Genomic DNA, 20,766 nt, shown 5'->3' on the forward strand with positions numbered 1-20,766 from the left:
AATCTACATCAATCAGAGTAACACAGGGAGTGCTAAGTGCCAATAAGAAATGCGCCAACACAGAGAACAATGCTAATACCATCCTGGAATAGGGCACTATCCCAAACAAAAATAGCTTGTCAGAGCTGGCCTGCTATGATCAACAAGTACACACTGACATCTCAGAACCCTAGAAACCAAGATCTTTTCATTAGCAGAAGCTCCATAGGGGAACCCCTTCTACATGTGTGCCCCTGATCTCCAGTTCTAAAATGCAGAAACCAAGAGACTTTCAGGGAAAGAGACCCTCCAAGGGATGGAGGGAGGCATGATTTTATTCCAAAAAGTGCTGGGGTCTGCATATTCTCTCTTCGACCATGTTATACCAGCAGATCACCTTCCTGGTTACAGAAATGCTGGTGTCTCTGCCCTTTGTCATATTGACAAAGCTCTTAATTGGCTTGACCCACCACACTGCTAGCTATAAAGATTACAATCCCTGGACTAAGAAGTAGGTCTCCAGTTGGGGTAGGAAGTCTCCAACTGAGGGAAGGCAGATACAAGCAGCTGCTCTCTAAGCCCCACATGGGCCAGCTTTTTAGGGAGCTGAAGAACAATACTTGATTCCAATTTCCTTCATTTTCACCATTTTCCATTACAGGAAGCCTTCCAGGGGAAGATTAAGAGCCCAAGGAAGGGACAGGAGAAATGGGGAGTGGAGCCAGCGCTGAGGACAAAGAATTGGCCAAGAGGTCCAAGGAGCTGGAGAAGAAACTGCAGGAGGATGCTGACAAGGAGGCCAAGACCGTCAAACTGCTGTTGCTGGGTGAGCACAGTGGGAAGAGGAGCTGCCATGGGACAAGGCTCTGGGCCTTCCTGCTCTCTTGGAGGGATGAGGCAGGGGGAGGGACAGGTCTCAGGCTAAGAAAGTGGGAGCTGTAGGGTTGAGTTCCTATGGAACCTGCAAGGCATCCTCAAAGTGGGTCAGGAGAGAGCAGGGCCATATCTTACCAATGGATCCAGGGGTCCCACTATGCAATCCCACTGCACACTCCTAGGAATGGGCCTACTGGTTCTTGCCAAGTATATGGTTCCTTTTCCCTTGCTTTCAGTAGTAAAAACAAAATTTGAAGTAGGGAGCCCCAAGGGAAGAGGAAGGGCAGGTTTTATCTACAGCATTTTCCTCCTGACTCTATCTATCAATAGTTGCTTCCATAAAGCACCTAGCAGATGGGAGCTGCATCCGCTTGCTGAGCTCCTAAGCAGATCACGGGTCTATACTGAGGAAATAGCATCACTTCAATAGGCCAGTCCGGGAAATTGATCATGGCTGTGAAGAGAATTGGGATGACAAAGTTTGGGATACTTTGCTTAGAACAAAAGCAAAAAAGGTACTGAAGGTGGCCAGAGTAGGTGGGGACTACGCAGCAAAACTGGTGGTCTGGGCTGCGTTCCCAAGCCTGTGAGTAGCCTGGGCACTAGAGCTGCAGGCGAAGGTGCCTCCTCTTCCCCTGGCTGATCTGTGGCACAGCCTTGAGTATCCACTGGATGATCGATGGGTTGATTGATATCCCTGGAAGTTGGACCAGGACTTCAAGCAGCTTGAGGATACCTGGGAGAAACAGAGCTGGCAGGGTTATTGAGAGATTTTTTTTAAGCCTAAGCTGATTTCTTCCAGGATCCGGATAAGCAGCTGGAGGAATAAGCACAGGCTAAGAAGGAGGAGGGGGAAGCCAAGGGATCAAGGTAGCACAAGACAGAGGGAGGGGCTTGAAGGCAATGTATATTCTTGATGGGAGGAAGCAGAGTGTGAATGAGGCTCCTAGGATGTATTATTATTACTATTATCAAAGATTTATTTATTTTTATTGGAAAATCAGGTATACAGAGAGGAAGAGAGACAGAGAGGAAGATATTCTGTCCGCAACAGCCCGAGCTGTGCTGATCTGAAGCCAGGAGCCAGGAACTTCTGGGTTTCCCACATGGATGCAGGTTTATAAGGCCTTGGGCTGTCTTTGGCTGCTTTCCCAGGCCACAAGCAGGGAGCTGGATGGGAAACAGGGCTGCCAGGATTAGAACCAGGGCCCATATGAGATCCAGCGTGTTCAAGGCGAGGACTTTAGCTGCCACGTCACCACACCAGGCCCACTAGGACATCTTTGAGAAAGAGAACCAAGATAGTGCTTCAGTCATGTGGCATAGCCCTCTCCAGTCCTGCCCCAAGATCTGTGAGAAGCAGGCAGAGAGGGGAAACACATTACAGAATCCCCCCAAACCTACCAGAATTTCTCAACTGGGAGACTTCTGATCTCCATTGGGCAGTATGGAACTATCTGGAAACATTTTGGGTTGTCATAAGAAAAGAATTGGGTCTTTCTTGTGGGTAAAGGCCAGGAGCTCTGCTAAACATTCTACAATGTCCATGACAGCTCCTCACAAGATGGAATTGCCTAGCCCCAGATACAGACGGTACTTCATTTAAAAAACTGCTGGAAGTCCAAGGCTACCAGAATGGCAGGGCAGCAGTCGCTTCTGGGTTCTGCTCTAATGAGATTCCCAAGCATGCTTACTTGCTTGGCACCTCTGACTTCTCACAGACCCTCCACTACCATGTTGGTGGGAGGAGGAATGGGTACACTTTGCAAACATGAGCATTTTCTCCTCCAGGTGCTGGCGAGTCAGGAAAGAGCACCATCGTCAAACAGATGAAGTGAGTAGGAAAAACAGGACTCGGGAAGTGGGAAAAAGTCTGGGGAGATCCTCAAAGGGAAAGGGTGATGTACAGGACCCAGCTCCCGGAGCTGCTCCCCTCCCCCGCCCCGGAACAGCAGTACAGCAGTAGGAACAGAGATTCCAGACCCCTTAAGGTCCAACTGAAGGCTGGATCCCTGCCCTCCACCCCTACCCCCGGGCAGGATCATTCACCAGGACGGCTACTCACCAGAAGAATGCCTGGAATTCAAGGTTATCATCTATGGGAATGTGTTGCAGTCCATCCTGGCTATCATCCGGGCTATGTCCACACTGGGCATCGACTATGCTGAACCGAGCTGTGCGGTACGTGATTCATGTTACACAGCTAAGACTAATGAGAAACAGGTAAGAGACCAAGAGACTCCTAGCAAAGATAGGTGAGCAAAAGTTTTGTGTCCCTAAAATCCCATCTGATGACTTTAGATTATTTTACTTAGTCCTAGAGAAGAAAACAAGTTTTACCTTTTATTTTTTTAATATCCATTTAAAAATTTTTATTGGAACATCAGATTTACAGACATAGGAGAGACAACGATTTTCCTCCTGCTGGTTCATTCCCCAAGTGGCTATGACAGTTGGAGCTGAGCCAATCTGAAGCCAGGAGTCAGGAGCTTCTTCCAGATCTCCCATGCAGGTGCAGGTCCCTTTGGGATGTCCTCTACTGCTTTTCCAGGCCACAAGCAGGGAATAGGAAGTGGAACAGCCGGGACATGAATTGGCACCCATATCAGATCCCAGCACATGCAAGGCAAGGATTTAGCCACTCAGCTATCACGCTGGGCTCAAGCTTTACTTTTTAAATAAAGGTTTGCTGCCAGCTTCTTCTTTTTTTCTTTTTTTCTTCTTCTTCTTCTTCTTCTTTTTTTTTTTTTACCATTTAAATTGCTCCTTTGGCTCCTTGCCCCAGCCATGGAACTTCTGTAGACTAAATAAGTTCCTAGTTCCAGCACTGGCCTTTTTTCCCTACATCTGAATCCTTCACAAAACAAAGGTGAGAGTTTTCTTAGTCCTGCTATAGTGAGTCAGATATACTGGCCACCAACTCCAGCTGGAGCACACACAGAATCCTTCCATGCAATTTCTTAAGCTCTTCACCGGCAGTGGTCACCACTCAGGCTTTGGCAGCAAGCCAAAATGCTCCCATTCAGCAGTCTCCTGGAAGGCCATTTCTCCTGCACAGCTTCTCAGCCAGGTTTCTGCATTACAGGATCACGGGCGACAGCTCAACAATCTGGCCGACTCCATCGAGGAGGGGACCATGCCGCCTGAGCTGGTGGAGGTCATCAAGAAACTGTGGAAGGATGGCGGGGTGCAGGCCTGCTTTGACAGGGCTGCGGAATACCAGCTCAATGACTCGGCATCTTAGTAAGCCTCTGAGATAGCAAGAGGGTGGGAAAATGCCTGAGCGATCTGCTAAGGTTCACACAGCACAGGACTTCCACATGGGGAGCTGGAGATGCATGATGGGTTGAAGCTGGACTGTCAATCTGTTCCGTTAGGCTTACGTAGCTGTGATCTACAGAAGTTAATGCCACAGGGATCTCTACCACAGCTCCCAACAGTCTACCAACCAGAAGACAGGAAATCCAAGAGGCTACTCCCAGCAGCCCTTTGTCCCCATTAAGTTGTTCATTTTCCTGAGCCACAGGGCATCCCTGTAGTCTGGCCTTACACTCCACTGGGAGGTAAGCTTCCTGAAGGCCCCTTCAGGACAGACACCTCTGGCTCTAACCTGAGCCTCCTCAGGTGACTAAGCAGAAACAGTGTCTCCTTCACCCACAGCATCTGATGATAGGATGCTAGTGCAGAACAAGGGAAAATGGTCAAGGATTAGAGTACACTTTTTTTTTTTAAGATTAATTTATTTTTACGGGAAAGATAGATCTACAGAGAAGGAGAGAGAGAGAGTAAATCCTCCGTCCAATGATTAACTCCCCAAATGGCTGCATTGGCCAGAGCTGAGCCAATCCAGAGACAGGAGCAAGGATGTCTTCTAAGTCTCCCATGTGAGTACAGGGTCCCAAGGCTTTGAGCCATCTTCCATTGCTTTCCCAAGCCACAGGCAGGGGGCTGGATGGGAAATGGAGCCGGTGGGATATGAAATTCTGGCAGTTAAAGAAGGATTAGCCAGTCAAACCATTGCACTGGCCCACAGAGCACATTTCTATTGGTCCTGTTTCACAGAAGAATTGAGTCTGGGAGGAGTTCACTAAGTTGCTCAGGGCCATATGCATAAATTATGGAGGCTGCATTGTGTCCAGGTCTGTTGGATTTTTCTTTTCCCCACGATGCATCAGAGTGCTTAGGACTGCGAGCAACTCATTTGACTCTTCTCTAAGTTGTCTTCATTGTGAAATGGAGATGTGAGAGTAAATGAGAATGTAATGTGAAAATGCCCGGTATCCATCATCCCACTTCCCATCTCGCCTCCTATTACACTTTAAATATAAAACATTATTTTATGGTAACTTTCAAACAAACAAAAATAGAGAATAATATCATGAACCTCCCAGCTCCAACAGTTCATTTATGGCCACTCATTTTACCTGTACCCACTGGGTTATCTTAAAATGAATTTCAAGTTAGCATTTCATCCTAAACGTTTACTGTGTACCTTTGAAACAAAAGGACTCTTCTTTTTTTCGTTTTTAAATTTTATTTTGACAAGGACTCTTCTTTTTAAAAAAGAAAACTGCAATATCACCTTCACATCTTAGTGTTTACTATTGATTCCTGAATATTACCAAATATCTGGTTCAGTGTTTCCATTTTCCCAGTCATCTCAAATGTTTTTCACCTGATTTGATTCAGGACAGAGACAAAGTTCATGCCCTGCCTCGATGTCTCTATAAGGTCTCTTTTAGTCTCCTGCCACTTGAAGCAACTTCTGGCTCCCGTTTCCACCAGTAAATTTCATTCTACAGTCTAGAAAGTACAGTGAAGCAAAGCCCAAGAGAAAGTTAAGTGGGAGGGAACTTATCTCTCAGCAATCTCCCACCCCAACTTCCTTTAATAAAGATATATGAATACTTAAAGGAAAGAATCCTTGACTTCAGACGGATTCGAGGCACGTACCAATTACTAAATTAACTACATGACTTTAGGTGGGTAAGACTCTCTCAGCCTTAGCTATGGAAAATGTAGGCTCATGATTGTGATCCCTTTACTCTAGCTATCTGAACCAACTGGACCGGATTACAAACCCTGACTATCTCCCCAATGAGCAAGATGTGCTTCGTTCCAGAGTCAAAACCACAGGCATCATTGAGACCAAGTTCTCTGTCAAAGACCTGAATTTCAGGTGCGTAGACAGCTCTTTGGGGGCACCTCAGATAGCAAATGTGGGCTATCCTAAATAGGGCCTGGGCATGTTTCTAGGCCTGTACTGAATGCCAGCCTGAACTGAGGTCATGCGACTCTCCCACTTTCCTAATTCTCAATTTGCTGCTCAGAAGCCCCCCAAGTGGCCAAGGCAAAGACAGGTGGCTCCCACGTGGGATATACCTATGAGAATATCCTGCTTCCTTCCTCAGGATGTTTGATGTGGGCGGGCAGAGATCAGAGAGGAAGAAGTGGATCCACTGCTTCGAGGGTGTCACCTGTATCATTTTCTGTGCAGCCCTCAGTGCCTACGATATGGTGCTGGTAGAAGATGATGAAGTGGTGAGTAGCTTAGGCACCAAGCAGCTTGTGACAAAACAGGTTCTCCCTGTGACCCATTCTCTAAGACCTACCACTCCAATGCCCTCAGCATGGGTGATTTTGGCAAATACTGACGGTCCAGCAGTCCTTTGGCTGACTAATCGATGTCTCATGCAGATAATCCTAGAAAAACCTCTCTGGCTGGCTCAAGGTTAGTCCTTTAGAGTTCCAGACTTAATGACAGTCGGCTTGGTCTCAGATTAAACATCCAAATACTACTCGGACATCACAAAATTTTCTTTTTAAAGATTTATTTATTTATTGGAAAGTCAGATATACAGAGAGGAGGAGAGACAGGAAGATCTTTTGTCTGATGATTCACTCCCCAAGTGAGTGCAACGCTGATGCTATACAGATCCAAAGCCAGGAGCCAGGAACTTCTTCCGGGTCTCCCACACGGGTGCAGGGTCCCAAAGCTTTGGGTTGTCCTGGACTGCTTTCCCAGGCCACAAGCAGGGAGCTGGATGGGAAGTGGAGCTGCCGGGATTAGAACCGGTGCCCATATGGGATCCCGGGCATTCAAGGCGAGGACTTTAGCCACTAGGCCAAGCCGCCGGGCCCAAAAACTTTTTTTTTTTAACCACAAAACTTGTAAGAGGAATTGAGTGTTAGAAGTAAAGTATCCCCAGATAGGCACGGGATTAACTCTAGGTACTCCCTCAGGCTGCCTACGGAAGTCTGTACAGTGTGTATCTTCATGAGACCTAATAGAGGGGTCAAGCTACTAACCTCAGCTAGAAAACTAAACCATGTGCTATCAACAGACATATGGAGAAATTGGAAGGCTGGGATTATCACATGCCAATGGGAGGACTGACAGAGCAGGCCTTTAATCTGAGGAGCTTGACAAGACAGGAGCCCAGCCAGTTAAATTCTCTAAGTGAGAGATGAAGGATGCCAAAGGCATGGGAAACACTCGCTTCCCATAAACATCTGCTTCCCATATAGAGGCCCATGGCTTCCTAACGGGAGCTTTAGTTTTGGTTCTCTTCGTTTTCCCCTTAGTAGTTCAAGTTCACATTGGCACATTCTCAACAGCAAAATGTCTTATAGGGTTATGCACTTTCCAAAATTGCTTCCCCTCTAACACTCAATTCTCTAAGACCTTAAAGGGTCTAGTAGGAACATTGACAGTGAAGTTTTCTTTTTTTTTTTCATAAACATAATTGACAAAAACATGAGAAGAGGCTGTAAGTTAAGAATGTCCTTGTTTTATCAGAGAAGACTGAGTTTGTGTTGGCCGACAGTGCTGTGCATTCACTCAGGGATACAGAGGCTAAATGCAGGCCCAGCGGAAGCATTGGGCAACAGCTAGACCTTACAGATATGGGAGGGGCCTTCAAAGGCTCTTGGAAATACCTATAAACATGTATCTTTTAAACTACAACTACATTTTTTTTAAAAGATTTGTTTATTTATTGGAAAGTCAGATATACAGAGAGACAGAGAGGAAGATCTTCCGTTCGATGATTCATTCCCCAAGTGAGCGCAATGACCGATGCTATGCCGATCCGAAGCCAGGAGCCAGGAACTTCTTCCAGGTCTCCAACGCGGGTCTCCCACAAGGGTACAGGGTACCAAAGCTTTGGGCCGTCCTCGACTGCTTTCCCAGGCCACAAGCAGGGAGTTGGATGGGAAGTGGAGCTGCCAGGATTAGAACTGGCGCCCATATGCTATCCCGGCGCATTCAAGGCGAGGACTTTAGCCTTTAGGCCACACTGCCAGGCCCGGCAAATACATTTTTTTTTTTAAAGATTTATTTTTATTATTTTTACATTGGAAAGGCGGATATACAGAGAGGAGAGACAGAGAGGAAGATCTTCCGTCCGATGGTTCACTCCCCAAGTGAGCGCAACGGGCCGATGCTATGCCGATCCGAAGCCAGGAGCCTCTTCCGGGTCTCCCACGCGGGTGCAGGTTCCCAAAGCTTTGGGCCGTCCTCGACTGCTTTCCCGGGCCACAGGCAGGGAGCTGGAAGGAAAGCGGGGCTGCCGGGATTAGAACCGGCGCCCATATGGGATCCCGGGCGTGCAAGGCGAGGACCTTTAACCACTTGCGCCACCGCGCCGGGCCCCGGCAAATACATTAAAAAAAAAAAAAAAACCTTGAATTCCCTTTTCCTACAAACTTTTTGAAGCACCTCTACTCATAAAGTAGCAATCAGAGAACAGAGCTGACATTGCTTGTGGCAGGGGACTTGGAAATTCTCTAGTCTTCGGCATGTGGCACAGGGCCAACATTTCCATCAGGTTCCTTCCCAAGCCGAGGCCTGGAATACTAGGACAGAAGCCTAGCAAAATCATCCTGGAGATGCAAATGGGCATAAGCCAGGTTGGATCTGGTTTCAGCCCTGTGTCAGCAGCACTTCATGATAGCAAAGCCCTGGCTGTCAGAGACCTGCATAACATGTACTGTGCACCTGTATACCAGCCACCACCATGTGTACTATGCATGCATGACCCGACTCAACTCTCTTAACAGCCCTGTAAATTAGGGAAACAGGACTCATCAAAGGTCAATAGTTTTCCCCAAGTCACAGAGCTATAAAAAAGAGTTTGTTCACTTTCCTTTTGCATGTGGACCACTGGTCTGTCTCTGCAATGGAGAACAAAAACAGGAAGCAGGTAGATGTGCCATAAATCCATTCTGATTTTTCTATGATGTTCTTCTCACTAGAATCGTATGCATGAGTCTTTGCACCTGTTCAACAGCATATGTAACCACAAGTTCTTTGCTGCTACTTCCATTGTCCTCTTTCTCAACAAAAAGGACCTGTTTGAGGAAAAAATCAAGAAGGTTCATCTCAGTATTTGTTTTCCAGAGTATGATGGTAAGTGTCAAGGGCCACAGATATCAGTAATATTTGTATTGTTCTAGCTTTTGGTGGTGACTGGCGATTTCCTCCTTTCCTATGCCACAGAAACAAAGGAATTCATCTTAGGGGAGAAACTTGGGCACTTGATTACAGAACTTCAATTCCAAGATTTCTGGAATAGAGCAGACATTAGATGTGAGACACCTTCCAGAAACCACAAGCAAGACACAGACATACTTGACCCAACTTCCTTGCTGGATGAAACTTCCCTCTAAACCCAGGGCTCCCACTACAGTTGTCTAACATTACATTGGAAAGATTCTGTCAGTTATGTAAAAATGAGCACCTGAGAAGGGTTACTTGATCCTACTTCTTTGCTGATTTTTTTTCCTGGAAAACTAGGAAACAACTCCTATGAGGATGCGGGGAATTACATCAAGAGCCAGTTCCTTGATCTCAATATGAGAAAAGATGTCAAAGAAATCTACAGTCACATGACCTGTGCTACAGATACTCAGAACGTCAAATTCGTGTTCGATGCAGTCACAGATATTATCATCAAAGAAAACCTCAAGGACTGTGGCCTCTTCTAATCCACACCATGCCTCAGGTACAGTTCTGCCAATGGGTTTGGAATGTGGGTCAACTCAAGCTGAAAATTGTAGGCCAGTGATCTTGACACAAAGAATGTTGAATGCATTCTCTCTTGGCAGTGGAGGCTGTGTGACTGTAGCTGTGTCTCGCGGGTCTTTCTCTACATTAGCTAGCTAGTTCAGTCCAAAGAGGGCACACAAAGGCCAGGTGGTCCTTAGACCCAGGTTTCAGTGCTGGCTCTGAAGCTTAACGTGAGAATGTGAGTGCTTCATTTCTGAGCCTCTGGGTCCTCATCTGTAAAACGAAGCCCCACCTACCTACCTCAGAGTTAGGGTAAGAAACACTGACCTAACTGAAGACCAGGTGTATAAAAACTGCTATGATTAGGATCACAGAAATGAATCCCACATAAAAACAAGAAAATGATAAAAATTTTTACATCTGGTTTTTACAATGATTTCAAGCAAACCAGCAAAACCTTCTATAGTCTGCCAAAGTGGGGGAAAAAAAGTCTAGTTAGAACAAAACCTCAGTGAATTTACCATCCCCTTTCCACTCTCAGACCTCTACGTGCCTTAGTCCAGAGATCTGGATCACTACATAGGAAACGTGAGTTTGCTGTTTCTGAGGCACCCATTCAAGAATGATCATCTTTATTAAGCACAAATTATCTCTGTGCCCCCAGGCTCCCTTTATCTCCAAAAATAATTGCTCAGCAATCCAAGACAATTTTTAACTAAGCTTGGAGGACATGAATATACTCCTCTGAAAGACATGGGTGATTTATTGCTGCCACTTTCATAGAATTGAAAGTAAGTGAGCAATTCTAGAATTTTCATTCCAGCTACTGCATGATCAGAACAGAAAAAGGCAGCTGAGCTTACTTTAGGCATTGAACATCTTTGCAGTTGGTCCACATGACGTGGGTGGGAAGCACTATCTGCCTAAACAGACCAGCAGGGGAGTGATTCCTTTTTGAACTCCTCCGAGAGGAAGTGGAGCTTGCATTTTTCTTGACAGAAGGTAGTGAAGTCAAGTATAGATTTGGCATTTACAACTACCAGTGAGGGAAGTGCTTGGCATCCAAGATCTATACATAATACACAGTGTCCATTAAAACAAAAATCTGCTCCTTGCCAGGAACACCCATTCACTCCCAGGCTACACCAAGCAACGTGAATTGTGAAGAACCATACACGTCCAGAATTCAAACAAGGATCATTTGCAGCTGTTCAGCCGGACTCATTTAGTACTCTTCCTGATTCCCTAAAAAGAAAACAGCTGAGGAGGAAAATGACCAGAGATGCTATTCTGGCTATTGTCAATTTAAAAACTTAAGCCCCACCCCACTACCACCCTTAAAAAGCACTATAACCAAAAAAAACTTGGGTAACCAAGAGTTATCTGGCCACTCCTCTACACGTTCCAAGTTATCACATGTACCAAACACCAACAGTTCTGACTCTGTATCACATCAATCTCTGGCAATATGATGATGAAACCTAGGGGCCCCTTTTTCAAGTACAGTTTTTAAATGTTTATTTACTTCCATGTGTAATATGAAAGAACACACACTGAGAGGGAGACAACATATCTTCCATACATTGGAACAGCAACTGCTCACAAAAGTATTTTTAAATGCACAGTAAAATGCAGAGAATTAACAAAGAAAACCAGAGAACTATACCCAGCTCCATCTGTGGGCTCTCTGGGGCTCTGACGCCCAGGTAAGTATGTCCTTACCACCATAATCTTAACTACTGGGGCTCCTGACATAACTTATAGCACTTACTCCATTTCCATACAGGATGGCCCCATGCTCCCTCAAAGTGAAGGACTGCTTCTTTTATGAACTTTTCCTTGGTCTCTGAATGCAGACAAAAGCTGACTTTGGGCCAAACTATGAAAGTCTAACCCAGAATCCTTGGTGAGGGATGTTCAGACAGCCTGCCCTTTGCTGCAGGCAGAGGCCAGTGGGACAGGTCTTTCAGCAGCACAACTAAAAATCCCTAGCAAAACAAAACAGTTGTATTTTAGCTTTCTGGCAGATGTCCCAATTCCTACCTGTTGTATAAACAAACCCATACAAGCCACCTTGTATGAACACTTGGGGAAACAGTGCTTCAAGCAACATCCATGTTACACAGCTGTTTTTCACTGAGATCAGATTTACACCAAGAAGGGTTTCCAGCTAAACTCTCCTGGTGTGCAATACTCCTTTTGAGCTCTAGCTGTTCTTCCTCCTGTATTTAGAACAAAGTTAACACACTTTTCTGAAATTCAGTGCTCAACTGGGCTTGTCTCTGCATAAAGGTCAGGGTGCCTCACCCTGGTGTTGGATAGTTTCCCCAAGAGGCATTAACCCTTACCCAGTTCAACCGCTTGTCAGGCTCATGAAACTTCCCAAAGCTTACTCTACTACAGCTAGTGCATTTGTACCAATGACTTATATTTTGTAGACATTTTGATGATATACATGAAAAATTCCTTGAACAAAATGGCTATAAAAAGGCTTAAAGCAAAATCAAATCATACATCCTGTTGCCTTTATCTCTCACTTTTTGCCTCACTTTAAATGTACTACATGGTACTGCTGGGTTTCATGCATTGTCACACCTTTACAAGCCATCAAAAATGCTATTTTGTTAGCAAGGTCAGAAACACATTTTAAAATTTTTAAACATTTTTTTTAAAGATTTATTTATTTTTATTACAAAGTCAGATATACAGAGAAGAGGAGAGACAGAAAGGAAAATCTTTTGTCTGATGATTCACTCCCCAAGTGAGCGCAATGGCCGGTACTGTGCCGATCCAAAAACCAGGATCCAGGAACTTCTTCCAGGTCTCCCACATGGGTGCAGGGTCCCAAGGCTTTGGGCCGTCCTCAACTGCTGTCCCAGGCCATAAGCAGGGAGCTGGATGGGAAGTGGAGTTGCCGAGATTAGAACCGGCACCCATATGGGATCCCGGTGCGTTCAAGGCAAGGACTTCAGCTGCTAGGCCACACTACCGTGCCCGAAACACATTTTTTAAAGACCTATTTATTACAAAGGCAGATTTACAGAGAAGGAGACTTAGAGAGCAAGGGTGCACATCTATCCACTAGTTCACTCCCCAAATGGCCACAATGGCCAGAGCTGGGCCAATGCAAAGCCAGGAGCCAGGGGCTTTTTCTTTTGTTTTTAAAGTTCACTTATTTATTTATTTTATTGGAAAGGAAGATATACAGAGAAGAAGAGACAGAAAGATCTTCAATCCGCTGGTTCACTCCCCAAGTGGTGCAAAGGCCAGAGCTGAGCTGAACCGATCTGAAGTCAGGAGCCAGGAGGCTCTTGCAGGCCTCCCATGTGGCAGAAGGTTCCCAAAGCTTTGGGCCATCCTCTACTGCTTTCCTAGCCACAAGTAAGGAGCTGTATAGGAAGTGGGACAGCTGGGACACAAACTGGCACTCATATAGGATTCCAGTGCTTGAGAGTGGAGGATTGACCTGTGCTGAGCCATGGTGCCAATTCTGGAAACACATATTCAACCCTATTTTCTTGCACTGCAATCATACTTCTTGGAATATTGAATTCAGAAGGAACCTAGAATTATTCCAGGTGCATCAACAGCAATTTCTACATGGAAAACAGACCCAGAGAAGTAGAGTGTCTCCATCAAAATCATACAGCTAGAAGGAAGAACTATTACATCTTTAAAACAGGCCTTTCTAGGTTGGCGTTGTGGGATAGCAGGTAAAGCAGGTGCTACATGTAGATACCGGTTTGTCTCAGTTGCTCTACCTCTGACCCAGCTCCCTGCTGAAGTGCCTAGCAAGTAGTGGAAGACAGTTTAAACCCCTGGGCCCCTGTACCATGTGAAAGATCCAAGCCTTACACCAGCCCACTCCAGCCCTTAAGGCCCTTTCTGGAGGTGAACCTGCACGGTGGAAGATCTGTCTCTCCCACTGTCTTTCTGTAACTGATGTTCAAACAAATCTTATATATGTATATTTTAAAAAGCCTTACAAATTCAGAACCAGCAGTCTTTCTATGGTACAAACAGCATGCTACCAACAGCATACCATATATGATAGTCCTTTTCTCATTTTAAACTCGTCCCATTCCCAACCAAATTCTTGGTCATTTTTTAGTTATGCCACCTGCAACTTGCAGCTATTCAGCTAAATTATCTGCAAGCTAAATAAAAAGTTCTCAAAACTGAATGTGAAAGTAGCATAGAAATAACCAAAATATATAAACAGCTATAAGTTTGCTTGTTTGTTGAAACTATCATTTCCTTTCATACCCTGAGAGCACAGAAATCGCAATGTACTCCCCACTAGCAGAGTGTGAATAAAGAAACTAATGACAATGAACCAAATGTCAATCATTACAGTTTACACATTGAACTTGAGTTTCTTTTTAAACAAAATACAGCATGATTGACACAAAAATACTATATGATTCCACCTACATGATGTTCCCAGAACAGTCAAATTCCTAGAGACATAAAGTAGAATGATGGTTACCAGGTTCTGGGCGATTATTTATTTTATTTTTTATTATTTATTTATTTATTATTGCAGACAGAAAAGTTTATTTGCGAAGGGACCAGGTGAGCAGGGAAGGGAGAGGGAAGGGGAAAGCACCTCCAGAAAGGAAGCCGGGAGGTGGGGTGCCTCTCGAAAGGGGAGGGAGAGAGACACCAAAGGTTTGAGGAAGGGTCTTGGGATTTTAAGCATTCCCTGACCCTACCTTGTTGGGCGGGAAACCTAAGGTAAGATGTTCCCCGTTGGTGGTCTCTTAGTTAGAAAATGGGTGGGCAGTGCTGGTGCCACCCACTTGAAGGTGTGGCCAAGACCTCAGCAGGCCTGGATGGTCTCAGATCCCCCTCTTGAAATCCCACATCCTACTTCTGTAGGGGTAAAGGGCAACAATGTCTTCTGGCTGCTTCCTGCTGAAATTGGACATCATTTGGGTAAGGGGCCCCTAGAGGTGTGGGATCCAGACAGATGGTCTGGGTCATCCAAGTTGCCATGGCAGAAGTTGGTCTGGTTGTCATACAAGTTTGCACATCTGGAGTCTGAAGACCCCTAATCAGGAAACAAATATAAGAAAATTGAGAAGCCAGTTGCGTGCTCTATGTGGAGCAGGAGCCAGCACAGATCCAAAGAGGGCCCAAAGGCTAATTCTCTCCATTCAAAAGCTCAAAGCAGGCAGGCAGGCTGTGATGTAGCAAGTTCTGATGCTCAAAGGAATCCCAGTATCTAAGGTGGCAGAGACAGAAATATCTTTGGTCAGCCTTCCATTTCCTGTTAGTTCTGGGACTCCTGCCAGTTCAAGTATATCCTGGTTTTGCACTTATTCGTCAGAATAGCATGTGCTGGGAGTACTGAAATGATATCTATGGCTAACCTGTGGCATCCAGGTGTGCACTGAAGACCACAGAGGAAGGAGGTGAGGGTGAGATCAGCACACTTGACTCACGCTCGATCGACCTTCCACGCCTTTGGGATGTCTCCATTAGAACAGCTTGTGCCCAGGATCAAAAAACTCACTCCTGTTCCCTGTGCTGTGCTAGATCAGGCATCTGACAACCTCAAGTTGACAAGCCTGCTCAACAATGGCCCTGATTCTATAAGCCTGCAAGATAATGTTCTTAGTTCGGGCCCCATCCTGCTAGCTGTAATGATGGTATCGGGTGACAAGATGTGGGGGTGACATAGAAAGCACTTATCTGTTACGTGCCTTTTAAAAATGCAGTTTTAAATCCTCCAGTGATTCCAGGTTGGTTCTGCAGAATCTGGTTGACAGGAGGTGGTGACCTTAGACCATAGAGTCAATATTTACCCCAGGTGGGAAAATAGACTTGCACATCAGGGGCTAAGACTAAGCCTACAAGAACCTTCACCAATATATCTCATCCCCAATAAAGGGGCCGGTGTCTCTGGAATAACAAGGACAGAGTGGTCGAAGTGGAGATATCCCCAAGTACAAGCCCACGGCCAGAAGTGTCTCATATGGTTACTTTGAACGGATCTTGGCCCAAGAGAGAAAGGCAAGGCAGAAAATTGAGCCCCTGTGACCAGCAAGAAATTGGCCTTTTGAGAGCTCACCATCAGGGAGACCAGAGCTGGGGGCAGTCCATTTTCCAATGATCCCCCTTGCAGATGAGACAGGGTCCTGGAGGAAACTCCTGGCCTGCGGTTCGAGGGCACTCTCTCCAAAAATGGCTTCCCAGTTGTAGCAGTACTACAGGGTCCTTTGTCCTGAGAAGGATGCACTCATAGCGCCCAGCATTTCAGTGTGGCGCCTTTCTGCCTTTCCTTTTCTAAGTCTCAATTATAGTAAATAGCATTGGCTGCCTGGATCAACTGGTCCAAGGAGGACTTATCAGGGTCTGCCATAAGCTTTTGGAGCTTTCTCCTGTATCTAGGTCTAAATTGGTGAACTTCACAATTGCCCCCTTGAGGCATTCTAGAAAGGTCATTGGTGGCTCATTCTCCCCCTGATGAACAGTGGTGAGCTGGCTATAGTTCAAAGGCTTAACTTTTGCCCTTCTTAATCCTTCCAAAATACAATAAATGATTTCATTCCCACTCATGTTTTTCGTCCTGTGGGTCCCAGTTGGGATTTTTTTATTATATTTTTGACAATCTTTACATAATTATGGTAAAAAGGTTCAAGGGCTATAGGGAAGTGGGTAAGACTATTATTTCCCCCAGTTGGGATTCTTTGTAGGGACTGCCTCTGCTACAATGGGGATGTTTGCCTTCTCTCTGATGTTTTTCCCCTGAGCTGCATAATAACTGTTTCCAGCCTCACCAGCCTTTTCCAGTACCCTCTCTCTAAGGAAGTCAGAGTATTGTCTAACAGTAACACTACATCCTTCCAAGCTAGATCATATACTGACTGGAGTAGGTCAAAAGTTTGTACATATTGATCAGGGTTGTCGGTGTAAGTGCACCGGAGATGAATGCTGGTGTTGAAGCCCAGTATCTTTTTTTTCTTCTTTTTAAAAGATTTTATTTATTTTTATCGGAAAGTCAGATATACAGAGAGGAGGAGAGACAGAGAGGAAGATCTTCTGTCTGATGGTTCACTACCCAAGTAACAGCAACAGATGGAGCTGAGCCAATTCGAAACCAGGAGACAGGAGCTTCCTCCGGGTCTCCCATGCTGGTGCAGTGTCCCAAAGCTTTGAGCCGTCCTCTACTGCCTTCCCAGGCCATAAGCAGGGAGCTGGACGGGAAGTAGTTCAGCCGGGATCAGAACCGGCGCCCATATGGGATTCCCGGTGCGTTCAAGGCGAGGACTTTAGCCGCACACTATCGCGCTGGGCCCTGGGCAGTTATTTTGGAAGTAGGACAGAGCTGTAGCTACTGAACTATACTCTTAAAAAATGATTAAAATGGCAAATGTCAAAGATAATACCACTGTAATTGGAAATGTGCTTTGTTTTCTATAGATAGAGCAGCATGATAATTCAGTCATAAGAGTAATATAAACATTTACTTGCAATGGATCCTATTGTGATAATAAAATTCACTTACATGCCCCCCATCACCAAGATGAGACACAGCAGCATTTAATGTCCACTCTATATAACTGGAGATTAGCCATAGACCAAAGTGTGTCGTCCATGCTGGGTGAAGGTGATGAAGGGTGAAGAGCTCTGACTGGCTGCTGCCCTCTCCTGCCAGCACAGCCCCAGAGCTCAGACTGCCAGCAGGACCTTGGTGCTGGACCAGAGACAGCCAGGGTGCCTTAGCCTCTCAAAGTCCTGCTTGAAAAATGTGTGAAGATGTTTCTGTGAGGTCAGACAGATAGGAGACTGGAAAATGGAACTTTTCTACCTTCTGGCTCTGAAAAAGCAAGCTCTAGTATGAAAAGGAGAAAAAGAACTGAACAGAAGCATATGCCAGAAACCTTTTTAATGCTGTTTTGAATTTTTTAGGATTTATTGCTTTATACTTCATTTTAGGTCTTCAGAATGAAGATGGAGAACCTGAAGATCAAAGATCACCAGTGAAAAATGAATATACTTGTTGGTGCTATGTCAGGATACTCCTTTTTGGCAGTAGCATAATCCTCAGTATCCCAAAGAACATCCACAAAGCATCACAGCTGGAATACTTTAGTCCATCTCTGGTTAACCAATGAGGGATGTGAAAACAGAGCTTGGCTCCCACAAGATCTGGTGGCTGGCTGGAAGCAGGGAATATGGGCACTCAGCACTGTGAAATGAAGTGTCAGGACATTTATCCTACATGAGGAAGAACAAACTCGAAGAACAGGTACTTTCTTGTGGTTTGTTCCACTGACTGGGAAACTCTTACATGTATGTATATTTACACTTCTTAGTAAAATGTCTGTCTGGAGAATATCTGTAGAGGGAGGGTGGTAGAGGACAGCAAGAAACAGATCAATCGTGTTCTAGCTGTTAAAGATCGTACAGCGTACTAAATGTTAACATGCTGACAGAATCTGTCCACAATGTTATTAGTATTTAAGTATTCTTGTTACTTTGAGAGTCCCTCTATATTTTACGAAGAGAAAGTACTAATACTGGATACACAAAAACTTTCAGATTTGATTCCCCATACCAAGCTATTTGCAAAGATTTTCATTCTACAATTTAGAGCTAGCTGCTTTGCTTTATCCACCAACTCTACAGTCAATATTCCTGTTATTGTATATACAGTCACTTCTACCACAGCATTTTCTTTGATGTGTTCTATGTTCACTGTATAAATAAATGTGCTAAAACAAATGAAATAAAAATGTCTAGATACCCCATTTCATCTCTTAAATTTGTATGAACTAAATAGTATATTTCTAAAATGCAGAAATGCCATTGACCAAACAGTCCCCATACAATGGCAGGCACTTATGCATTCACAAAAGGTTGTATCTTACTGGCAAATAAAAAAAGAATCATTCACTAGTGAATTTGAGGTCTTGTGTGTTCTGAGGTAATTTATCTTTAGTATCTGTATTAATCTTTGATGTAAGATCATGTTCAGTTGTTCTATACGTTGGCTGCATCAAAATCGCTTGAGGAATTTCCTCTCAGTGCTTGGCTTAGAAATATTTATTAGAGTTTAGGCAGGGAATCTGTATAGATGAACTGTGTACCCCAAGTTATCTACTGCTATGTTAACATTCCTTTTGACCTCTTACTCTTGAAAATACTTGGAGCAGCTCAGCCCCAGGGTTGACACAATGTCAGGGTAAAACTGTCGTGCCCTGGCTTGTTCTAAACCAAGCTGTCCTCAGTGGAAGAAACTCAAAAAGCTAATGAGAAAACTAGGGAGAGAATTTTAAAAGCTGAAAAAAAAAAGACTTTGCCCACCATAGGAATTAGTTCCCTAACATTTCATAAAACCTTTCTTTAACTCTCCTAATAGTTAACACCAAAACTAACTTTTCATCTCAGGTCTCCAGGCAGCCTGTTTTAGAATGGTGTAACCAAATAGGATGGTAATTGAGCTTTCTGGAGAGTGAGTGGCTGTCTGAGTCAGATCTCAGACTAGCATTATAAAGTCTGAAATAGAACATAATCCTTACTCAGCAGTACTGGCAAACTGACTTAATTTTGTTCTTCAAGTCAGTATCACATGGGGGAAAGGAAATATTCCATTAAGTAATAAGACTAAATGAACTTACTGCAGTTTTAGGTGACTGATTTCTTTTTGTTTTTTTTTTTTTTTTATACACCTGGAAGGGTAAATTTTTAACTGAGGAAAAAACTGATTTTATCCCTTATAATAAATACAACACAGCAACAAGCTCTGCAACAGGAAATTCCAGAACTATATCACACATGCTTAACAAACAGATAAATATATGAAGTAACAGGCTAAATAACCAATGTCCAAAGTCACAGCTATAGGCCAGAGAAGGTTGTCAGGTTATGAGAATACAGAGTGAATGAATTAGAAAAATCAGCAATTTTTCAATAGTCTAATATATATACATATATAAGCATAAATACATGAAAATTTTAAAAAGGCAATACATTTTTTTAAAAAGGCCCATCTATTCTTTGACTGCATCACCTTGTGAAAAATAAGCAGTAAAAAAACTAAGGTGATAAACTGAACTAGAGATTTAAAATTCTAATTGTCCAAGATGAAAATACATTATGCCAAGATCCAAAGGTGTTTGGGATTTTCCTGCGACCTGCTGTGAGGCTGAGGCTTAGTGAATCCTGCCCATTAAGGAGATTGCCTCTTTACCCAGATAAGGAGATGTGCCTGTCAACAAAATAAAGCTACTGTTGCCATCCTTCTTGCTAGACCTATTTATTGTTCACCTTCATTAAACTTTACCTTTTTTAGATATGCTGACTTAGAGATCTTCCAAAGTTGTCACCAACTAAATTCTGAAGCATTATCCACGCCAATCCCCCCAAACACTTGCTTCTTTGATTGCAAAGAGCAATCCTTTTCCCTCAGGCCAGTGGATTCCATGTTTCATGTTTTATTCCCACACTCTGGAGCCCCTGGATCTTTCCATTCAAAACACAGACTAGTGGCTTGCATCTCTGACTGATGATCAGCATCTCCTTTTAAAAGTCACGGCTTGCCAGCCCTTCAGCCAACAGTCCGGCTCTGAGATGCGTCCAGATGATTTTGATTTAAGTCATATTTGGAAACCACTGATTCAAACTGTATTCCTTCATCCTCAAAATGTGCATTTAGTTATTCTGGATGGTGGGGTAAGGGTGATCTTGTAAATGCAGAACAAATGTAAATGGTGCAAAAGCACAGAGGTGGGGAATTACTACTGTTCATCAGCAGAAGGTCTAAAAAAGTGACACATCAGACATATTCAAATACAAAATGCATTTCAAAGCAAATTAATTTTTTGATTATCTGTTATTTTAAATTTTCAACACCATGTTAGCTCAGACTAAAGAAAGACTACAACTGAAAA

General features: G+C 44.2%; 1 protein-coding gene across 2 annotated transcripts; it reads left to right on the forward strand.

Annotated features, from left to right (window-relative positions):
• Positions 1-678: 678 nt before the first annotated feature.
• Positions 679-9,843, forward strand: LOC121166487 (guanine nucleotide-binding protein G(t) subunit alpha-2). 2 transcript variants are annotated; one of them, XM_040995618.1, is made up of 8 exons: positions 679-805; positions 2,647-2,689; positions 2,895-3,036; positions 3,941-4,098; positions 5,906-6,034; positions 6,267-6,396; positions 9,112-9,265; positions 9,653-9,843. In XM_040995618.1, the coding sequence occupies exons 1-8, from the start codon at positions 688-690 to the stop codon at positions 9,841-9,843; spliced, it is 1,065 nt and encodes a 354-aa protein (XP_040851552.1). In that variant the 5' UTR covers positions 679-687. The 2 variants fall into 2 exon arrangements, with proteins under 2 accessions (XP_040851552.1, XP_040851551.1); XM_040995617.1 differs by having other exon boundaries at positions 688-805; positions 3,926-4,098.
• The last annotated feature ends 10,923 nt before the right edge of the window (positions 9,844-20,766 follow it).

The sequence above is a fragment of the Ochotona curzoniae genome, unplaced genomic scaffold (genome assembly GCF_017591425.1).
Source record: "Ochotona curzoniae isolate NIBS_2020 unplaced genomic scaffold, NIBS_Ocur_1.0 patch144, whole genome shotgun sequence".
Taxonomy (NCBI): Eukaryota; Metazoa; Chordata; class Mammalia; order Lagomorpha; family Ochotonidae; genus Ochotona; species Ochotona curzoniae.

What these genes read in the sequence shown, in the direction of transcription:
- LOC121166487 (XM_040995617.1), top strand. Translation starts at nt 688, where the DNA reads ATGGGGAGTGGAGCCAGCGCTGAGGACAAAGAATTGGCCAAGAGGTCC. An exon ending in GTCAAAGACCTGAATTTCAG is followed by an intron (nt 6,035 to 6,266) that starts GTGCGTAGACAG and finishes TTCCTTCCTCAG; the next exon opens with GATGTTTGATGTGGGCGGGC. An exon ending in TTGTTTTCCAGAGTATGATG is followed by an intron (nt 9,266 to 9,652) that starts GTAAGTGTCAAG and finishes CTGGAAAACTAG; the next exon opens with GAAACAACTCCTATGAGGAT.